Raw genomic sequence first — 22,883 nt, 5'->3', positions numbered from 1 at the left:
ATATTACAATGAAATATCCTATAAGAGGTTGTTATTGACCCAGTTCACCTTGTCCTCTTCCTGCTGATCCTTCATAGAAACGGGGACAGACACAGGGATTACAAGGTGTCCTGCAGCTGTGTCCTGTGTAACCCATGTGGATGGCAGAACCCTTTGTGGTATGAATCCTGCCTCCTGTCCTCCGCTCCCTATATCGCTCCCTATGTCACCCATGGGGACATTATCATCCTATAGAAAAAACTTTGTTTTAACATTTCAATACTAGAATTTAACAAAACACAACAGTGGGGACATGGTAAGTGTAATGTAACTGAAATAGGTCGACATGTGCAATGTCGACAGGGTCCGAAATTCTACACACGCAGTTGGTGAAGAATTGGAAGTTCAACATGAGTTTTTCATGGTTCTTTGTCCCGAGTGTCGACAGAGGCGCCGTATAAGTGTACCGCGACCCCTCGCGTGGCTTGCTGCCTCGCAGCACTCGCCGCACTGTTATATTCCAACCCTCTGCCCACTGGGATAGTAAAGTATGAAAAAACACCTTTTTTTTTAAGTTATAAAAAAAAAAACCACAAAAAACTCATGTCGACCATAAACTTGTGTTGACGGTTTGTCAATGTCAACCTTGGTATGCCGACCATTTCAAGGTGTTCTGTACACACTAGACGATCTGCGGGCCCCCCGATATCGTTAATGATATCAGCGGTCCCGTAGGTGGGACGCTATTGTGCATACACACTGAACGATATCGCTAACGATTTAGTTCAGTAACATCACCGGACCCCACTGAATATGTGGGTCATTGGCTACATAGCGAAAATTGACCTGCATGTTCAGCCAATAGGTGGGGGGGATGGTCCTTAACAATGCACACACACTACCTGGTATGACTTTCTGGTTTGTGGGTCTAGTTCCATTCACACAAACCTTCCCTGACACTCTATGTTAATGAGCAATGTTATATGTGATCTGAGGCAGTGAGGGGGGACCCAGTGTGTACCTGCAATCGCCGGCTGTTCTCGTTCTTTCCAGCGCACAGAGCGGTGTCCTGCTCGCCCGCAGACACATTCAGCAACAGCGCGGCGGGGTCTGGTGACTCTTTAATGCCGGGATCTGTGCGCAATCTTCCCAGAAGTAGGAAATAACATGTATTGAATTGAATTTATTATCATCAGCTAGAAAACAAATTCTTACAGACTATAAGGGCCTAATTCAGGTTGGCTCGAAATAGCTTAATCTCTCTCTAATGGGCAAAACCATGTGCACTGCAGGTGGGGCAGATGTAACACGTGCAGTTGAGACTGACTTTTATTTGTGAAGGCAGGAGAAGGCATTCCATCGAATGATTTCTCCTGCAGTGGAGGCATGCGAGTGTTCTCCTTACACATCCCCTCGCATGTTTTCGAGGGGATTCAGCGGCAGCGGTGGGCGCTCGGACGGGCGGCGTCTCTGGTGCTCGGTAAGCTGCGATTTCTGCGGCTTACTGAGCCAACGTGAATGGGCCCTAAGTCTCTATACGCCCTGCTGGTGACTAATAGCTGGTAACACAGTAGGAATTGCTGGGCTAGAACACATATACAGTATAACACTGAACGTAAAGCAGGGATGTGTCACTAGTTACCTGTCTGTAGGGCCGCTGCTGCCTCCCCCTCCGCTGCCCAGCATATAGATGTTTTCTCCCTGGGAACCAAGATAAAAACATGTGAGAACAGTGATGTCATCCCCCAGTCTGAATGCAACTAATATTGTAATCTGTGATGTGCGGCCCAAACATGATACAGGTGATTTACGTGCATCTCTGATGGTGGGGCGTATGAGACGGATCCTGCACCCTTGCACGCAGCGTCCCCAAGCCAAGTCTGATAGGCTGTCGGTGTTTGGGGCGGACAGAACCTGGCTGCATTTCTGTGAGTGGCTGCACCTTCAGCAGCTTCACTGGCCCCAACAGCAACTTCCTCAGGGAGACTCAGGGGTAAATTTACTAAGATGGGAGTTCTATTGAAGATGGGATGTTGCAACCAATCAGATTCTATCTATTATCTTCTAGAAGGTGCTAAGTAAATAAGTAGAATCTGATTGGTTGCTATGGGCAACATCCCATCTTCAATAGTACTCTTTACCCTCAGAGGGCCGGTGCTCATGCAAGTGACCCTATGCTGCACCACTGGAAGCAGCAGCGGATCACACAGGCCGGCAGGAGGGTTCTACTCAAGATGCCTCTGGCTGCTTTTGCATATTTCCTTACACCAGCTGGGCTGTACGAATCGGGCCCATCTCAGTCTCTGGCCCATGGTACACTGCAAATGTCCTGTGCACCCATCTAGGCTGTGAGGATAACCTGGAAATGTTGGCGGTCGCAAAGTACCGGTACCCTGACTGTCCCGACGACACTTCACAGACACCGGCAGCAATTACATACCCCTGAATAAGTCTGTCTATAGGCTGATATTCTCAATTCTTTATAACAGTCATATCCTCCTAATTATCTCCCATCATATAAGTTTGTGTACTGAGAAGGACTTTGGGGTGTATTCAATGCCGCCGGTGAGCTATGTGGTGAGCAGTGCCGATAACTCGCCGTCAGAATATTCAACGGCGTCCACTTCATTCACCATTTCAATCTCGCTGGTTCTTTTCACTGAGGTCGAAACGGTGAGTGCGGCCATCAAAACGGCGGGCTGGCTGCATTTGTGGCAACCCTCGCCGGTTAAAGGAATCCTCGCTGTCCTCTTGCAGTGACGGTTTTCCCAGAACATTGAATAAAGCGAGCGGCCGGCGAGGGGGTTTGATGGTGAGGATGGCTTGTTTTCGGTGATCCTTGCTGAAAACAAGCTATCCTCGTCGCACAAACGCACTCGCCGGCGGCACTGAATACCACCCATAATGTTGATGTATGCGGTGGCACATCTTGTTAATGATCCGCAGCACCCTCAGACTCATGTGTAACAAAGGGGTGTAGAAATCGGGTGCAATGGCAGCCCGGGATACACTAAATCCCAAAAAATTTCACCACATCTACACAAATATATACAGAAAACAGGTGGGTGTAAGTGTTGTCCCATGGCACAGTGGATATAATAAACGAAATACAATGATAAGTGATGAAAAAAAAAAAAGGTAAAAATGCAATATGTCCCTTAGATTTTCACAGCGAATCCTCTGGGAAAAGTTCTTATTCCAAGAAGTGATGTTCTTCAGTCGATCCTATAGTGTTCCAATGTGTAGTGTATGTGTAAATATTATTTTTCATTAAATTAATGCATTTCCTGTGAGGTACCATCTACACCAGGGGTGGGGAACTTTCAGCCCTACAGGCATGCTGGGATGTGTAGCTTAACAACAGCTGGAGAGCCAAACGTTCCCCATCCCTGAAATACACATACATGGGCCCCTTTGCAAGTGTGTTGCTGTATGTATAGTGGCCTAGCAGACCGCTGACACCTAGTGGTCATAAATCACAGATACTGTGTAACATCCATTCTCAGCCTTGGGGGATCCTCCCACATCATTCGATGGTTGGTGAACATCGAATGATGGCGAAGGCATATAAAAGGGACTCTGAAGTCACTTACATATGCGTGGACGCTCAGGAGGAAGCCCCACACCTGCGTCAACGGCTCATTAGCATAAGAACGTCCAGCATTCTCATGGGGAACGCCCATGAAACGCTGAACGGTCCCATATGGCAGCGAGGAGTAAGTAACACACTGGCGGTCGAAATACCGACATCGGATGCCGGAACTTTGTCCCTCTACGGGTGTAAAAGACGAGGTGGTTAATGACCCAAGGGAGCACAAATCAGCCATAGCATACACACTGGGTGATATAATAAAATATATGAGGGATATCGCTCATTATATCGCCCATGGGTACTGGGCTTTACAATCACTGCCAAGATGATTCTACACTACCACCATTAAGTTCTCTGTTGCCTGATGTATTTCTATTTTTTTGCGCAGTTTTGCCAGTTTACAGATCTTCTTTCTGGTTTCAGTGCTTGGTTCTACTTCATTGTTATTGCAACAGCACCATCTTCTGGCAATAATGCTGAACTGCATAAGTATTGTTTTTTGTTATAATAGCAGGAGAGGACAATCAAAAGCTGATTTTCTGTACTCTTTCCCTCAACCCAGGGAACAATGCGACAATGCTAGTCAATATCGTTTATGATATGAACGATATTGACACATCGTGTGGATATCGTCCATGTGTACGTTCAATATTGGTAATGATGCGTGTGGCCAAGAGTCTTTAACGACTCCCCCCGTTTTCTCTACATGCATCTCATCATCGATTTTCGATAAATTGTGCGTGCTTATGGGCCAAAATGCGCATGGCCGACATCTGCTAACGATGGAATCCTGCAATTTTTGAATTTTAAATTCTGCCTTTTAATGATAGTGTTTAAAAAAGGGGGTACCGGATGACAACCCGATAGTCAGTATATTAACATCGGAATCCTGACTGTTCAGATGGCCGAGAGTCGTGATCCCGCTTGAAAGGGGTTATTCCTCTCGTGAGGGTCCACAACCCCCACAGCATGGCGAGCCCGCAAAGGGCTTCTTTGCTCTCGCCCCTTGTCGAAGTACCGGAGACCGATTTCGGTATACTGACCGTTGGAGTCCCAGAGAGCGTATTCATTCGCAGGGTGGGATTTCACTGTAGCGGGCGGCGTCTATGTGTATGCTGGCTGCTGCACATTTGCACAGCAGCGATCAGGTCTGAATTAGGCTGTAATCAATGAGAATCCTGTTGTTTGACTGTTTCAACCTCACGGATTACTTCTGCTGTACCGGTGAGGGTAAGACAAGAGCACGGGAGGCTGATCATATTCATGTGGAGAATAACTGAGAGATACAGAGTGAAAGAGAGAGACTGCCACCTGTATGAGCACGGACGAGTCCCTTTTTCAGGACAAGCAATTGTCCGGTCACAACTGTTTAGTGGGCAATTCTAGAAACTTGGTAGAGAACTCTATGACCTGGTTCCTCTGGGCCCAATGGCAACCGTAGTAATAGCAATGCACATGAAAGAAATCGCTCCACTATAACCAAACTGAGTTATGCCCATGGGCCTGATTCAGAGCTGTCAAGCAAGGCTCCAGATGTACAAATCCATGCTGCACTGCAGGTGAGGCAGATGCAACATGTGCAGAGAGAGTTAGATTTGGGTGAGGTGTGTTCAAAATGAAATCTAAATTGCAGTGTAAAAATAAAGCAGCCAGTATTTACTCTGCACAGAAACAAAATATCTCACCCAAATCTAACTCTCTCTACACATGTTACATCTACCTCACCTGCAGTGCAGCATGGGTTTGTCCATCTGCAAAAATTGCAGCCTTGCTAACAGTATTGAATCAGGCCTGGGAGCTAATACACAAATTATTAATGTGATGAATGTAACTGCAGTCATTATATTTCCAGACCTGGAATAGATCCTCCATAGATGGAGATTTATGTAGTAAAAGAGTAATTTCAGTGCCGCAGCTGTGTGCGGCCAAATGGAGCAACACCTTAGTTTCTCCGGTGGGCGCCATCTAGAGGTGAGGAGTGTCGTTAGCCTTTTATTATACAGGATACCTTTGACATTTCACTATAGAATGTCATACCTGGGAGTAATCATTACATAGTTCTATAAATGTTTTTATCGTGAAAATTTCCTACAACCGACTGCAACTTAACAAAATAGTTTCTTAATATATGAGGTAATATATTATCCTATGGTTGGGGAAGATTATGCTATATCATGTGGTGACGATAATGTGCTCAAACTTAGGATTCACAAGACGTTCGTCATAAATCATTCCCAAGACTAGTGCAGTACAGTGATAGTCTGGCAGAGATTCATTCTGATTCCGATGCCACACTATCCGATAATCGCCAGTCCCCCGACCCAGCAGTAAGACCTATGCAATGTGGGGCAGAATATTACACACATCGGAACTGTCCTGCAATAATCTGGAGTCACGTGCTTACAGTCCCGGCAGCTACAGCAAACAGAAAATTGTATGAAGGTATTATCCACAAATAGCAAAACCTTTTTGGCAAAGATTTGCCATTTCAATTGTTAACTGAAGTACCCCAAAAAATAAAACAGATCTTATAGGCTGAGATTCACCCAAAAGTCGGCTATTCTGGGAGGCTAATTCTGTCTTATGGCCGGATTCAAGTTTTCTCTGTAAGATGACTCCGCCCATCCATCGCCGCTGCCAATTCCCCTTGGTAACATGCAAGGGGGTGTGTAACGAGAACACATCCCCTCGCGTGCCTCCGCTAGCAGGAGAAATAATTCAATGGTCGCTGAGCATCGATTGATTTCTCCTGCCTTCACAAATAGAGTCAGTGAAAACTGGCTTTTATATACAAGCGCTACAACAAACAGGACGTCAAGCAATGGCCCACCTGCGTACCCATGGGAACGCCCAGCGTTCCCATGGCTCACCGCCCCTGGCCCTCCCTCTCCGCAATGAACGGCCCAGCTAGTGTGTAACTCACTGAAGCCATGCATTATTGGGGTCTGCACATGCGCAAATATGCGGACACCCACAAACATCTGAACGGGGCCAAATTCACCCTGTTCCAAATGAATAAGAATCAGGCCCTTAATTTAAAAATAAACAAGAAAGTGGAGTGCTGTCAAACTGACATATACTGATCGCAAAACACTCGTAAATAAAATGTCATTGGCGTGATGTATTAACTTCCGAGTTTGCTGGAGGTGAAGGATGTTGGCCCGAACTCAGACATTTTTAAAGCGGCAATCATTTATATGGTATGTTGTTTTCTTAAAGCGCAATCCTTTATATGGTATGTTGTTTTTTAAAGCTGCAATCATTTATATGGTCTGTTGTTTTTTTAAAGCTGCAATCATTTATATGGTGTGTTGTTTTTTAAAGCGGCAATCATTTACATGGAGTGTTGCTTTTTATAGTGCAATCATTCATATGGAATGTTGATTTTTAAAGCGGCAATCATTTATATGGTTTGTTGTTTTTTTTAAAGCGCCAATCATTTATATGGTATGTTGTTTTTTTAAAGCGGCAATCATTTATATGGTATGTTGTTTTTTAAAGCTGCAATCATTTATATGGTATGTTATTTTTTAAAGCGGCAATCATTTACAAGTTCAGCCAGTATCCCGTGCCTCTGCAGACTTGGACGCTATTATCTCCCGCCACATATGTTGAAATGTTTGGATGTATGTGTTGTATGTATGTGGATGTAATCGTTATCCTCAGGCCATAGGGATGTGCTGTCACTAATTATGTGTCAATTTATGCCCATGACTGTACTTACCTGGATCTTGTTGAAAATTGAAAGTCCAGATGGATTCTGATCGCTCTGGGATGTGTGTGATTCAGAAAATGACTCTAGCGCCACCTGGCTTGGAGGAACCGTACTGTACAGAATAAAGTTGCGCTTTCCTTTGTTCAAGGACCATTTATGGTGTGGGTTTCTGTTGCTACTTGCTAGTGGATTGTAATCTGCAGCAGTGTCTAAGGTAAGAAGTTCTCCAAGATCTTGTTCTGTACCAGTCACACTCTCTGTACCACACAAAGCTCCAGAGAAGGCTCCCAATTCTTCAGCATCTGAGAATGAACTTGTATCATCTATCAGCAAGGGATCCCCCTGTACATTATTTGTGCATCCCAAATCCCGCTTCGGGGGGATGGTCATAGTCAATGTTTCTGCAGCACAGTGGTGGGCGGACAGGTTAGGCAGAGCCTGCGTTGTGATGTGCGATGGAGCGCACTGGGAATTTGGCATGGGCTGTATAAAGTTCTGTGGATTTTCTATCGGGAAGCCTGAACTATCACATGGCTGAATAAAGTGTTTTGAGAAATCTTGGTCACTCTGGAATGTGATCTCCTGGGTTCTCATGGCCTGTTCACCAAGATCATTTCCACTGTTTAGACATAGCGAGGTGGCACCTGGCCTTTCCACACTAGAAGACATATACATATGGGAGAGTGCATTCCAACTTCCTGAGTACACCTCAGTGGGTTTTCCTGTTACTGTATCTACGGACCCTTGAGAGCCAGTCATGGAATTATCTAACGGATCGTGACTACAATTCCTCTCGTGACTTTGCAGAACAGGCTGGTCCTTCAAGAAGCTGTCGGAGCAAAGGTTCAGGTGCTGTGATCTTGAATCCGTGAATATGACAGCTCCCTGATACATGGAGTCTTTGCTGTTTGAATTTATTAAGGTATAAGCATTTGAGGATGTGGAATTCAACAGGAGGGCTGAACATTCTTTTAGAAAGTTGCTGCCGTTTGAAGCCATAGTATGGGGTACAAGTTGGTTGGGGACTTGGAAGACTGACAAATTGGATGTAATCTTCTTCTGCACAATCCCGGCCACCATACACCTGAATGCATCCTTACTGGGTAGGTGGGACTGGGAGGAAACAGTCTCCATTGTCTTGTTCTGTATGTAGAGAGGGTTTGTCATGGGCAGTTCTTCCTTCGGGGGATCCTCACATTGAGTGCCATTCTTGCCATTGACCTCGTTCAGTTGGCATAGCCCGTGCTGAACCGCATAATGTCTCTTCAAGGATCTGGAATCACAGTAACTCTTATTGCACCCTTGCTCAGTGCACATAAACGGCTTGGTCTTCAGGTGAGTCATCATGTGTCCCATTCTGAAATAAAAGACACAGACATCAGTGCGTTTCTGTCTTTATTGATTGGACGCACTATAGGTACTTGCAGCATAAGTTTCTCTATAACACAACCAATTCCTATCGCACATAGGGGATAATTCGGTTTGAATAGCTATATAGAGAAAACTGAAAACTGACTGCGAACAAAAAGCCATCGGCCAGAAGGAAAGAACAAAAATGCATTGCAAAATTGCGAATGCATTGCTAATCCCCGTGCAGGACCCATTAGCAAATTCCTGAACATGGAAGAGTAACTGCCATCTATACAAATGTAAGTAAGTCTGAGACTGATACTAATCTGAGACTGGAAGTGGTTAGCGCTGACATCAGAGACCCACCCCAAAACCGCCTGGGGATGCCTGTGTTCTTAACAAACCCACCCAGAAAATGGCAGGTTTATGGGTTGCGGTCTGTCAAAATGCGAATGCCAATAATCACTCAATTTGTATTTTAAATTAGTAATCAATGCTGAATAAGCCCCAAATGCAGCTGTCATTTGCTTCCGTCACCTCATTACATGAGGTTCTGCTCTTCCTAAAAATATTTTTTTTTTTAGAAAGAAACATCAACTTCCAAAACTAGAGAGGGGAGTTATATAAAGACCAGATAGAGGACTTTGAGAATCGTAATAGGTGGAACAATGGGGGTAATTTAGCATGGATCATTACCGTTTGAATGCCAATGTTGCTGTGAGCAATTCTCAAAAAAAAGGATTTTTGTAAGAACTTACCATTCAAATCCCTTTCTCTGATATGGTCCTGGTGACACAGCTCAACATTGGGATGTAGGAGGGTCCGTAGGAGCCAGGCACCTATCCTAAAGCTTTTGGAGGGTAGGCTCCTCCCTTCTGCATCCCAGACTCCTCAGTTCAATCTTTCAAAGCCACTGGAATACATTAACTCAGTACAAACGCCTGCACATATTATATGCACAATTTCAAAAATAACTTTTCAACCATATATAACATGAAACATCATGAACACTGGCATACTTACTGAGCGTAAGGGAGGGATCGCTGTGTCACCAGGACCATATCAGAGAAAGGGATTCGAACGGTAAGTTCTTACAAAAATCCCTTTTTCTCTTTCAATGGTCCTGGTGAAACAGCTCAACATTGGGACATTCCAGAGCCGGTCCTTTGGGTGGGTACGCTCAGGTCTGCAGCTCTCATCACTGCTCGCCCGAATGATGCGTCCTCCGACGCGAACTCATGGAACCTATAGAATTTGGCAAAAGTGTGAACAGATGACCAAGTGGCGGCCCTGCAAACCTGCTCAGCCGTGGGCCCATGTCGAACCGCCCAAGAGGTGGCGACCGACCTGGTGGTATGCGCATTAATCCTAGCCGGCACAGGCCTACCAACCTTAGTATATGCAAAGGCAATGACAGAACGCAACCACCTAGCAATGGTCTGCTTAGAGGCAGACCAACCAATCTTGTGCACATCATACAAGACTAGCAAAGTGTCAGTCTTCCTGACACCCTTCACCCTGTCCACATAAATGCGCATGGCGCGCACAACATCCAAATTCCTCAATTTGTCCCTTTTTCTTGAACCCTCTGGGGGTTGAAACACAGGTAGAACTATCTCCTGATTTAGATGAAAAGCAGAGACTACTTTTGGCAAAAATTGGGGTACTGTTCGAAGAACAGCCCTGTCATCATGAAAAATAAGAAAAGGAGACTTGCATGACAACGCTCCCAACTCTGATACTCTCTTTGCTGACGCAACAGCCAACAAAAATACAAGCTTCCATGTAAGGAACTTAAGGTCAGCCGACCTCAGCGGCTCAAAGGGCGCCTTTTGAAGACACTCCAGTACCAGCGATAAATCCCATGGAGCCACTGGTTGCTTGTAGGGAGGTTTCAATCGTAAAACCCCTTGCAGGAAAGTTTGCACCTCCGGTAGCAAAGCTATCCTTTTCTGGAAATAAATCGACAAGGCCGATATCTGTACCTTGAGTGATTGAAGGCTTAACCCAGACGAAAAACCATCCTGCAAAAACTCCAACAATTTTGAAAGTCGAAACCGCGATGTATGCGACTTCTGCCTTTCACACCACCTAATATAGGTCTTCCAGACCCTAAAATAGTTTGCTGAAGACACTGACTTCCTAGCTTTTACCATGGTGTTAACCACAGCCTCCGAGAAACCCTTGTTCTTCAAGATGGCGGTTTCAATAGCCAAGCCGTCAAATTTAGCCGAGCTGGTTTAACAGATCTGACCTCAGAGGTAGACGCCACGAGTCCACAGACAATCTCTGAAGCCTCGAGTACCAGGACCTCCTTGGCCCATCCGGAATTCCTTGGAACTGGATTCTTTTCAATACTCTCGCCAGCATTGGGAACGGCGGAAAGGCATAAAGCAGATTCCCCTCCCAGGGAATAGTCATTGCATCTACTGCTTCGGCCTGTGGATCTCTTGTCCTGGCATAGAACCTGGGCACCTGATGATTTAACCTCGATGCCATCAGGTCCACCTCCGGAGTTCCCCACTTCAGTGTAATCTGATGAAACACCTGTGGGTTCAGGCTCCATTCCCCTTCTAGCAGCTCCTCCCTGCTCAGGAAATCAGCCTCGATATTCTCCACCCCCGGGATGAATATCGCTGACAACGCTGGAACATTCTGTTCCGCCCACAAGAAGATCCGGGAAACCTCCCACATGGCCAGCTTGCTGCGTGTGCCTCCCTGATGATTCAGGTACGACACAGCCGTGGCGTTGTCGGTCTGAATCCTTAAAGTAAGACCCTGCAATCTTTCTCCTGCCAGAGATATCACTTTCCACACAGCCCGCAGTTCCGGGATATTGATCGGCAAGGCAGACTCCTCCGAGGTCCATAAGCCCTGGAGGCGCAGGTCCAAAACCACTGCCCCCCAGCCCCTGAGACTGGCGTCGGTAGTGACTACCAGCCAGTCCCAGGACTGCAGAGACCGACCCCACTGAAGGGAATCCACCTCCATCCACCAATGCAGGGAAGACCGTGTTTCTGGAGACAACACTATGTGCTCTGACTTCATGGTCTGAGTATTCCCTGACCAAGATGTCAGGATGTTCCACTGGAACACTAGAGAGTGGAACCTGGCGAACTGTAGCGTCTCGAAAGACGCCACCATTTTCCCCAACAGTTTGAGTCACCTCCAAACCGATGGGCTCTGAGACCCCAGGATCTCCCGCACCAAGGAGGCCAGGTCCCTGGCCTTTGTCTCTGGTAGGAATACCCGATGTAGATGGGTATCCAGGACAACTCCCAGGAACTGGAGTCTCTGTGATGGCACCAACTGAGACTTTTGTAAATCTAAAAGCCAACCGTGAGCCTGCAAAAACCTGATGGCTTCTGCCAAGTGACTCTGCAACTTTTCCGCCGACTCTGCTTTGAACAGCAGGTCGTCCAAATACGGAATCACAGTGATTCCCCTCAGTCGGAGGGCCGCCGCCATTACTAAAATTATTTTGGTGAATACCCTTGGTGCTGTGGCCAGACCAAAGGGCAACGCCTGGAATTGCAAATGCAGGTCTCCTATCACAAACCTTAAAGAGAGCCTGATGTTCCGGATGGATTGGCACATGAAGAAATGCGTCCTGGACATCCATGGACGCCAAAAATTCTCCCTGGTCCAGGCTTAGCAGCACAGACCGTAGAGATTCCATCTTGAAATGGTCTACCCACAGATGGAGATTCAAGGACTTTAGATTTAAGATTGGTCTGAAAGACCCGTCTAGCTAGGGCACCAAAAACAGAGTGGAATAAAAGCCTTTCTTCCACTATGCTCGAGGGACCGGGATAACCACACATTTCTCTAAGAGAGATTGAGCCGCTGCCAAAAGAGCAACATGGAGCCGCGACTCCTTTGGCAGTGGTGTAGGAATGAATCTTCTCGGAGGAAGACCTTTCAATGGAATTCTGTAACCCTGGGATACAATGTTTAGCACCCAGGAATCCCGGCCCAACAATGCCCACGCATCCCTGAACCATCTCAGACGCCCCCCCACCTTGACCACCGCTGGGGTATTCCCCAGGTAGTCATGCGGAGGGCTTGTCCTCTCCTTTGGTGCTTGGTTTCTTATGAAAGGAACCGAACTTTGACTTTGGGGCCTTGCCCCTGGAGGACTGAAACTTTCCTCTAAAAGACTGTCCTCGAAAGGACGCACCCCCTCTAGGGGAGGGCCAAAAGGACGGCCTAAAAGCAGAAAACCTTGAGGCCTGCTTAGCTGCAGGAGCCGGCAGGAAAGTACTTTTGCCTCCCGTGGCCTGCTTAATAATTTCCTCCAGCTCTGAACCAAACAACAGCTTTCCTTTAAAAGCTAATGCCTCTAAGGCCTTTTTTGATTCATTATCCGCCTCCCAGGCTTTAAGCCAAAGCACTCTCCTGGCATTGACGGACACTGTGCAAACTCTGGAAGCCATTTTGAGAGCTTCCTCCTCAGCCTCAAGCACATACTCCGCAGCTGCTTTAAGCTTCTCAGCAAGCAGCAACACACATGGATCAGCATGTAAAATTGTACACAGGTCATTGGCCCACACAATCATGGCCTTAGAGACCCAGACTGATGCTATAAGAGGGCGTAAAATGTAGCCTACCCCCTCAAATATTGTCTTGAGGTTACCTTCCAGCTTCTTGTCTACGGGGTCCTTAAAGGCTGCCCCCCCCCCCCCCCCTGGACAGGTAGCACCGTGGCTTTAGAAAGCCGTGCCACAGAAGCATCCACCACCGGAACTTTTTCCCAGAGGTCTGCATGAGCCTCAGGCATGGGGTATAGACTTAAAAATCTCTTAGGCATCTGCAGCCTTTTATCGGGCGTTTTCCAAGCCCCTTCCAATAAATCCTGTAAACCTTCATGCGCAGGGAAGGTAACAGTTTCCTTACGCTGCCTTTTAAAAACACCTTTTGCAGGAGTTTTATCCTCCACAGGTTCAAAGCCTGTTTAACAGCAGTAATCAAATACTCCACCCCTGAGGCCGAGGAATCCTCAGAGTCATCACCCTGATCCCAGGGGATGTCTGTGTACTCTCCCTCCTCTTCAGCAACAAGCAATGGCACTGAATAAGACCTTTTAGGGGTCCCCACAGTATCACCATCAAATTTGTCTAACAAATCATTAAACCTGCTGATCCCCTTAGCAGTATCCTGCATGACCTGTAAGAAGCCAGGATCTGCCTGGGTCAGAGGCAATGAGCCAGAGGACTGCTGCAATGATGACATACAGTAGGTCTCGGGGAAGCTACCAACACATCACTCTGCCTGTCCAGCAATTGCACTAAGGCATTAACAGACCTGCCCAGGGCACTGGCCCACGCAGGTTCCGATTGCTCTACCCTCTGGGGTTCACTCCCCATGGGTCTCACAGCAGCGCAAGTAATACACAAGCCCCCCTTGGCCATCTGCTCAGGGACAAAATTCAGTGTACAAACACTGCAGGCGCTCAATGCATTAAGGGCTCCCCCCCCCCAAAGCCACAGACTGTTGCTCAGACATGATGTAAAATTAACACAGTCACAGCGCAAAATGTACAGGAATTTTATACAGAGCCAATGTACTCAGTCACTTATCTGTCTGAAGCGTTCACAGTGGGGAGAACGATGCCCAGGAAATCCAATCACTCTGCCAGGATCTGCTGCAAGCGTTCCGAATGGCGCCAAAACAGAGTGAGGGAAGAGACCAAGTCCCTGCTGCTGCGGGGTCTGTGGCTTTTGGGGCCAACCACCCCCAGACAGCCGCTCCCACTGCAGGATCTCCAAGTTCCAGTGTCTCCCCCTCTGCTGGGGACCACTTGGAACATGCCTGTAACACACTGCTGTCCTCTCATATAGGAGCTCAGTGTGTAAGCTCCGCAGAAAATGGCCGCCGCCATCACGGAGCGCCTTTCCCCCATGATCCCCACCTAGCGTGAAGCCGGTTTCAGAGCGCTCCGGAGCCCAGGCAGCTTCTTAATAGAAGCTGTAAGTGCTGCACAGGGAGGCCAGACAGTGTCTCCCCTGTGCTCAGCGAGCTGACAGGATGCGCTTCTGTCAGCTCCTGCTGCGCTGTCAGTGTGAGGATTCAGTGAGAATCCTCACACTGTGCCTACCTAGCTAGTGTAAAAGTTAATAAAATAAAAATCTCCTAACTAACTCTAATCCTTCGGCTGCTCCAGCAGCCCTTTAGACTAGCACCCACTCCAGTGGGCACCTTACACGAACTGAGGAGTCTGGGATGCAGAAGGGAGGAGCCTACCCTCCAAAAGCTTTAGGATAGGTGCCTGGCTCCTACGGACCCTCCTACATACCAATGTTGAGCTGTGTCACCAGGACCATTGAAAGAGAAATATCTGCTAAAAATACCATCATCACTCACAGCGACTGTTCCTTTATTATACATAAATACAAATACAGCCAAGTCAATTAATTGAGGTTTAGTTGCACCCAAATAAAGAAGTCGCTGTGAGCGGCGCTGGCATTTTTAACAGATATTTTGAGGATCTCTCACAGCAAAGTTGGCATTCAAAGGGATAATAAAAAAAAGGTTTGCTTGCCAATTTTCACACCTAGAAAAGCCGCTGCCCATACAGAAACAGGACATGTGCATATACAATTCTGCTAATTATTGCAGATCGCTATTCACACCAATTCCCGAACCATTGAACGGTTTTTGCCATCTGTGCAAATGTGAGTAGGTCTGCGGCTACCACTAATCTGCGACTAATACCCCTTTTACACCGCCGAAAAATCCGGGTGAGCGGCGGGTCAGACCCGGATCTGCGGCGGTGTAAATGGGGTGAAGCCGTGTCCATTTACACGGGTCCTCTACCCAGGTCCTGACCTGGGTAGAACACGGTCAGGACCCATGTAGAGACCGGTGTAAATGGTCGCGGCACCCGCAGCGGGTCCTTCCACGGCGTGCAGCGCTGTCCCCTCTGCTGCAGGAGGAGGGGGGTGTCTACTGCTGCTGAGGGGGGGGAGAAGCTGTCAGGCTGCTGAGGGGGGAGACGGAGGGGGTGCTGGCGGCAGCTGCTGTAACGCTTAACTCCCCCCTGCAGCCACCAGGTCCCTGCGGCGAATGGGATGTCAGTGGCGGGGGTCCCTAAGGCGGATGGAAACTAGTAGTTTCCATCCGCCGCAGGGACTCTGCCAGTGACAGCCCATTCGACTCAGGGACCCCGCGGCTGTAGGGGGGAGTTACAGCAGCAGCCGCGGCCAGCATCCCCTCCATATAAATACCTTAAGAAAGGGTGCCAGTTCCTCCTTCATGGACCCTGTCAGCTGGTGCCTACGGCGGGGTCAGCGGTGACTGACAGCCGCGCCGTGCGGGGTTGCCGTCATGTAAGGTGATGTCAGCGGGGGTATCCCCTGTATGTGCGTGGCTATCTAATGTTAAGTGAATGGAGTAGAAGCTCCGGTCTGTGCAGCACAGCATGGGCAGGTGTTGTGTATGCAAGTGTTTTGTATGCACTGTGCGACTATCGGGACTTGGAGAAAACGAATACCAGAATACTAGTGTCTGCTGATGTTAAAGTGAAGCCATATGTCCAATAAGCAGAGACACTTGTTGCTGATAATGTAACATATAGACATCAATTGGTCTGGATGAGCGGCAACCCTGGCGTGGCTGTAAGTCACCGCTGACCCCGCCGCAGGCACCAGCTGACAGGATCAATGAAGCAAGCATTTTTAATGACATCCACAAAAAAAAGCAGGGCTGACCCAGGTCCAGTGTAAATGGTGCAGACCCAGGTCCGACCCTGGTCGAAGTGCTGTGTAAATGGGGTATAAAGCAGGGTCAGCTTCTGGAAACTCCAGTGTTAAAAAGACCAGGGTTTTCGGTGTAAAAGGGGTATAAGACAGGCTATTTGAATCTGTGGCTCCTCTCACAGAGCAGGAGTTAGGTCCGTCCACCAGCCAATCATGTTCGGAGAAATCCTTATGCCGGAACATGATTGGCTGGTGGGCGGACCTAACTCCCGGTCTGTGGGCGAAGCCACAGATGTAAACAGAAGACAGGCTTGTGTCTACAGCATTCCAGGAGTCCTGGAGAAGCACCGAGGCCGGCTGGTGACTATGTTTTCTTTCAACAGGAACCCCTCATGGATTCTACTGAACAAGGGGACTGAACTACTATCAACATAGGTAAGTATCTGTATGAATGGGCTCTGTATGTAATAAAGTTTTATTTCTTTGGTGAGTGTGTGTGTATTTATTTAACTATTTGTACTGCTGTGGAACTACAAGTCGGGCCCTTCAATGCTGGGACTTGTGGCTCTCCAAGTCTCTGCATGTGGTGCGGGCTTGCTATGGGGAGTCAGCAACTTAGCCTGAAGCGTGGCGAGTGAAGTGGTACACTCATTGGGGTCCCATATGATGAAATGTACAAAATGACACCCCCAAAACTCATGTCGACCTTTTGTGTTGACCATTTGCATGTCAACCTTTGTACCTATCAACCTTAGACCCTTAAGGTTAGACCTTAAACCTTAGCATGTTGGCAATATTGTCTTTTCCCTGTATATACACTGAACCACACCTGTACCTGGAGTTTCCAGCCATGGGGCTGAGCCGGCAGTTACTTTGGCACGGTGCTATCGGATGGAAGGCCCAGCTTGGAGTGGTCCCATTTCAGGCCTCCACCTCAGGCAAGTGGTTACATAATTCAGATTAAAATAGAACGTACTGTCTGGGTACCGTGTGTATGTCCTCTTACATGTGTCACAGTAACCAGGGGAAATAGGAAGCATAATAGACACTAATAATAACAGGTACCAATAATGGTGTATGACAGAAAAGTGGATCATACTGTATAACTCGGGGTACATACAGGTGGTCGTTTCTTTTAAATGCTTTTTTGCAGACTGTACAGATGTGGCTTCTCTTCTGGCTGTGGACTAGGATGTGTTTGCTGAGGGAGCTGATACTGGTGAAGACCTTTCCACACACCGCGCACTCTGGGGCCCGTGGGAACTTCTTTCTGTAAGTGCCTTCTAGTTCAGGCTTGGTGTGCTGTGATCTGTCCTCCTCTAGACACATTTCACGATCTGGGAAAGTGGAAGCAATAGGAGGTACTTCTTTATTAACAGTTTCTTATATAGAACAGCATATTCCATTGCTCTTTACAACTGGACAAACTGGGTATTTACAGACAGTTAAAAAGGTAGGATGGCCCTGTTCGCAAGCTTACAATCTTATTATTATTCCCAGTTATTTATATAGCGCACACATATTCCGCAGCGCTTTACAGAGAATATTAGAACAGTCACAACAGTACCTGGCCCAGTGGAGCTTACAATCTATATTCCCTACCACATGTACAAGCAGTCTTGGAGCCAACTACTGCATGATCTAGAAATGTTACCAAGTATATGCCATAATGTATGTGGGGTAACCAATCCCAATTTAATCAACTAATTGAATGTGATAATTTTTCTTTTTTTATTTGTCTCATTTCAAGTGATTTTTTGAGAAATATTATTCTTTGGGACTTACTCATTTTACAGCCTATGGTCACTTTGGTTATTATACCATGGATGATATAGTGCAGTAAATAAAAAAATAATGTGTGTTACTAAATGATTTATAAACAAAAAGATCACCAAACTATTCACACAACATTAAAAATTCTCTTTTGTGCCACTCATTCTAAGCAAGTCTATATTAAAAGTTATGTTTTAAACTAACTTCATACTACAATTTTTCAAAGAGTGCGCCCCAAAAAGCGGGTTCTTTCTTTTGTGTTTTCCTCTCCGCAAACACAAGAAAAATCCTGCATTTAACTATTGTTATTTATGCAGGGCGCACCACCAACTCCATAACTACTATATTTATTACAATGTAGTTTTTTATGTTGGTTTTTCATTGATCCTCACCAGATTGTGCTAGTGCGGATCCTTCCCTATCTTCCTAATCTATATTCCCTACCACATGTACACGCACACACATTCATTCCAGAGTCAATGTTGTTGGGAGCCAATTAAACTGCCAGTATATTTTTGGATTGTAGGAAGAAACCAGAGTACCCGGAGGAAACCCACGCAAGAACGGGGGGGGGGGGGGGGGGGGCACACAGTTTTTTGGGGGTCATAGTGGGAATAGAACTCATGACCTCAGCGCTGTGAGGCAGTAATGCTAATCATTACACCATCCGTACTGCCCCAATCAATGCAAGTGGCATTCAGACACAAGTATTGGTGTTCTCTACTGCATCAATGGGCCCAGTGTGGGTCTGAATTCAGACCAGTTTTCGATGTTGGGGATTCTGCGCTAGCGCAAATATGCACAAGTATCACAATCGGTACTCGCTGAAGTACTGGGAGAGAGGCATTCCCCTGGGAATGCAGGCATGTTGGTGCCTGCGTGGAACGGGAAGCTGACACCACATGACGTTGGCGAACATCCCGAATTCGGACTGCAGCGGCCATCGGCCATCTGAAACGTAAGTATTGACTTACTTTTCAGAAAAAGGCTGCAGAAATCATTTGATGAGCAGCAACCATCGTATGATTTCTCGCCCGGGCAGCGAGGCGATGTGTTCACGTACACAGCCCCTCACATTTTAGTGAGGGATTGGAGGGGCGAGGCGGGCGTTCGGCAGGCAGCACTTATGCTGGGCTGTATGATATGGTGATTTTGAGTCACATGATGCTGTCACCATTTGGCGTCTGTGTCTATATGTTACAGCTAGTAACTGCCCTCCCAATGGTGTATAATTGTGCGTCTGTATGCGCAAGGAATAAGCCCACTATTACAGGGCCTGTAAAAACGCTTGGTGAGTGTTTAGATTAGTCGCAGCATTAAACATGCACCAGCTCCATGGAAGGTGCAGATTTTGGAGTATGCAGAGTATGGCCTCCAGTGTAGTGTGGCCAATCCCGGGATTTGGCCTAAAAAAGTCCGGGATTGGAGTATCCGGGATGTCGGGATTAGACTGCGCGGTACTCTTTACCTAGAAGGGCGCCCATCGCATGTACCAAAAAATCGCATGCGATGCGACCGACGCGATTTCCCATAGGGAACAATGTTAAATGTCCCAATTGACCCGATTTTCCATAAGGAACAATGGAACCAAATAGGCACCCTGAACTGTGAAATGGCCCCCCCAATTGTTAACGCCACCCCACGATCAACGTCAATCCGAAGCGTGGCGAGCGCAGCCAGCCCGCGAGGGGCGGCGGTACGCGTCCTACGACCTTTTCATACCGCCACTATCCACGTCGGCGTGTAGTTGAGAATAGAAAGTGTGGCGAGTGCAGTGAGCCACCGAGCCCGAAGCGTGGCGAGCGTAGCGTGCCCCGCGAGGGGACGCGGACACCTGTGAAGCCCGCGAGGGGACGCGTATACCTATGAAGGTGTCCGCGTCCGCTCGCTGCGCTCGCCACACTTTCTATTCTCAACTCCACGCCGACGTGGATAGTGGGGGCTTGAAAAGGTCGTAGGACGCGTACGGCCGCCCCTCGCGGGCTGACTGCGCTTGCCACGCTTCGGGTTGACGTTGATCGTGGGGTGGCGTTAACAATTGGGGGCCCATTTCACACTTCAGGGTGCCTATTTGGCCTCTGTGGGCCTTTTAACATTGTTCCCTATGGAAAATCGGGTCAATTGGGACATTTAACATTGTTCCCTATGGGAAATCGCGTCGGTCGCATCGCATGCGATTTTTTGGTCGCATGCGATTTTTTGGTCGCATGCGATGCGACCGACGCGATTTTTTTTTCCTTACGATGCCCACGATCAAAATCGTGGGTGCCCTTCTAGGTAAAGAGTACCGACTGCGCATGCTCCCGTAGCCTGACCCCGGTGTGCGGCCTGCGTAGCGTGACAGTAGAGGTCACGCTGTGCAGGCCACACGTCACCAGTCACCGCCCGCCTCTTCTCTGCCCGCCCGCCTCTTCTCCGCCCACCCGCCGGCCTGCCTCCGCCCGCCTGCTGACTTCTAAGGAGGTGCACTTGCCAGGAGGCACCAAACCCACTCCCGGCCGCCCGCCTGCTCCCCTAATGTAAGTAAATGTGCGGGTCGGCCGATGTGGGTTTATTGAAAATAATGGCATTTTTGGTGCAGATGCCAATCCCGGGATTGAGCATTTTTCAATCCCGGATCCCGGGATTGAAAAAATGCCCCGGGATTGGCATCCCTACTCCAGTGTAAGTGATTAAGCATCTCAGTATGTTTGAACACTTGAGTGATACTCCCGCGACACGGCCATAAAGCTGTGTACACACTGGGGTGATTTCAGCACATATCGCTGTGATTTCACGTGCTATGGAAGATAAATCGCCGGGAGTGCACTTCCACTGCCAGCCCTTCATGGTTGCTGGTCGCAGGAGCATGCTCCTCCAATTATGGCTAAAAACCGCTGGTGCACAATGCACTGTACACCAACGACCAGCGATTTCTAGCCAAAATGAGGTAGAGCCAGAATGAGACAGAATAGCTTGCAATTTTCAGCCAAAATCACTAGTTGCTGATGAACACGGTACACTAAGCTTTATACTGCTGAGAGATATTGCCAGTACACTGAGCTATATACTGCTGACAGATTTTAAGCCAAAATCGCTCAGCGAACAAATCGCACCGTGTGTACACAGCTTTAGACGGTTCATCTCTGGGCATCTGAGCAGCCACCTTCCAGGAACGCCAAATACATTTCCAAAACATTTCTCTGTGCCTGCATCTGAAATCACAGCTGCGATGCTCAGATGCTGCCCAGCATTAGACTGCGCACGCACAGTATAATCCCTAAATCCGAAACTCCAATCTCTGCAATTTTAGGGCCAATCCTGGGATCCCACCAATCCTGATCCCGGGATTGGCCACCCTAATGGCAAGGACATTACAAGTCCCATTTGTCGATTTTGTTTCTGAGGGAGGAGTTACCCTTGGGGGGAAATTACTAAAGTGCGGTTTAGATACAATGAGCAGATTTACCAGGGGCGAAGTATCAGATTAGACATTTAGGGGGAAATTTTATAGGATGTGAGATTCAGAAAGTGCCGGTGTGTGGCATAATGTGTAATGGGCATTACGGTTTTTGGGCACTATTATGTGGCCACACGCCTACATTTATGTCCCTATTTTGACTATGCACTACATTCCCTTTCTAGCACAGGGCACCAAAATGTTACGAAACTGCTGTACACTACACTTTGTTATTTTAACGGCCAATCTGAAAGATTATAGGTGAGTGAATTACCATCTATGTCATGCAAACAAAAGTGTGTTTTGATATCTAACATGGCTATTTGTTCGCAGTGGTGTTTGAGCAGTTTTGTCTTTAATAAATCTGCCACAAATCCATCCTATAGTTTACTTTCCCCTACGTTTTATATTCTGTCTGCCTTTACAAACCTGGAACCCCTTCACTCTTAGGTGAAACAATACCAGGACCTGAGGATTTCTCTGGGGTCCGGCAGAGCAGAGATGTGGTATAATCCGGATTATCACCCGATGCGGCTTCAGCAGAATTGGAATGCATCTCCGGGTTTTGCTGCGTATGGCTGGGCTGCATCATGTCAGCGAAGGGCTGACACATATCCCAGCAGAAGTCTGGGACAGGGTGACTAGACTGCAGTACATCTTCATCATCTGGGCTGTACAGACTCATCTTCCTGGAATCCTAGAACAAGAAACCAAAGTTCTGCAAAGAGAATGCTTCGAGCGTTAATGCAAGAGACCCATTTATTATATGTGGACTAGAACTACAGCCCCACACACTAACCGATGTTGGCCGCGGCCGATATAAAGTGTACACACTAAATGATATCGGTAAACTATATCGTTCGGTGATGTCACTGGGACTCACAAACATGTGGGTTGATATATAGCTAAATTGACCTACATGTTTTAGCAGGGGATACGGTCATTAGGTCTACAGCAACTAGGTCGACAAGCATTGGGTCGGCACCACTAGGTTGACAGGCAACAAGGTCGACAAGGGTTTAGGTCGACATGGGTCAAGGTCGACAGGTCATTAGGTCGACATGGGCAAGGTTGACAGTCAAAAGGTCGACATGGGATTTTTCACTGGTTTTTGAGCCAACATGTGCCGACAGGCGGTATTTCATGCCCTACCATCCACTAGCGCGTGGCGGGAGAATAAAATAGTGCCCGAAGCATGGCGAGCGATGCGAGGGGATGCGGTGCACTTCAAACTGTGTTGACATTCGGGTCAAAAAACAGTGAAAAACCCCATGTTGACCTAATGCTTGTGTCGACCTAATATTCTGTCGACCAAGGCCCATGTCGACCTAGTGGTGT

General features: G+C 47.6%; 1 protein-coding gene across 2 annotated transcripts in view; it reads right to left on the bottom strand.

The window, feature by feature from the left end:
• ZNF541 (zinc finger protein 541) overlaps positions 1–22,883 on the bottom strand; it is a 45,864-nt gene that overhangs the window by 22,266 nt on the left and 715 nt on the right. Inside the window, exons 2-7 of one of the 2 annotated variants that reach the window (XM_083159856.1) lie at positions 21,975–22,242; positions 17,454–17,670; positions 7,296–8,643; positions 1,622–1,680; positions 1,001–1,124; positions 49–228 (exon numbers count right to left, since the gene is read on the bottom strand). In XM_083159856.1, the coding sequence (XP_083015982.1) occupies positions 49–228; positions 1,001–1,124; positions 1,622–1,680; positions 7,296–8,643; positions 17,454–17,670; positions 21,975–22,242 (2,196 nt within the window). The remainder of the gene's footprint in view (positions 1–48; positions 229–1,000; positions 1,125–1,621; positions 1,681–7,295; positions 8,644–17,453; positions 17,671–21,974; positions 22,243–22,883) is intronic. The other variant, XM_083159857.1, reaches the window with a different exon arrangement.

The sequence above is a fragment of the Crinia signifera genome, chromosome 9, assembly GCF_055691185.1.
Source record: "Crinia signifera chromosome 9, ASM5569118v1, whole genome shotgun sequence".
NCBI lineage: Eukaryota > Metazoa > Chordata > Amphibia > Anura > Myobatrachidae > Crinia > Crinia signifera.
The sequence above is the reverse complement of the archived record's forward strand: the minus strand, read 5'-3'. Positions and strand labels throughout refer to the sequence as shown.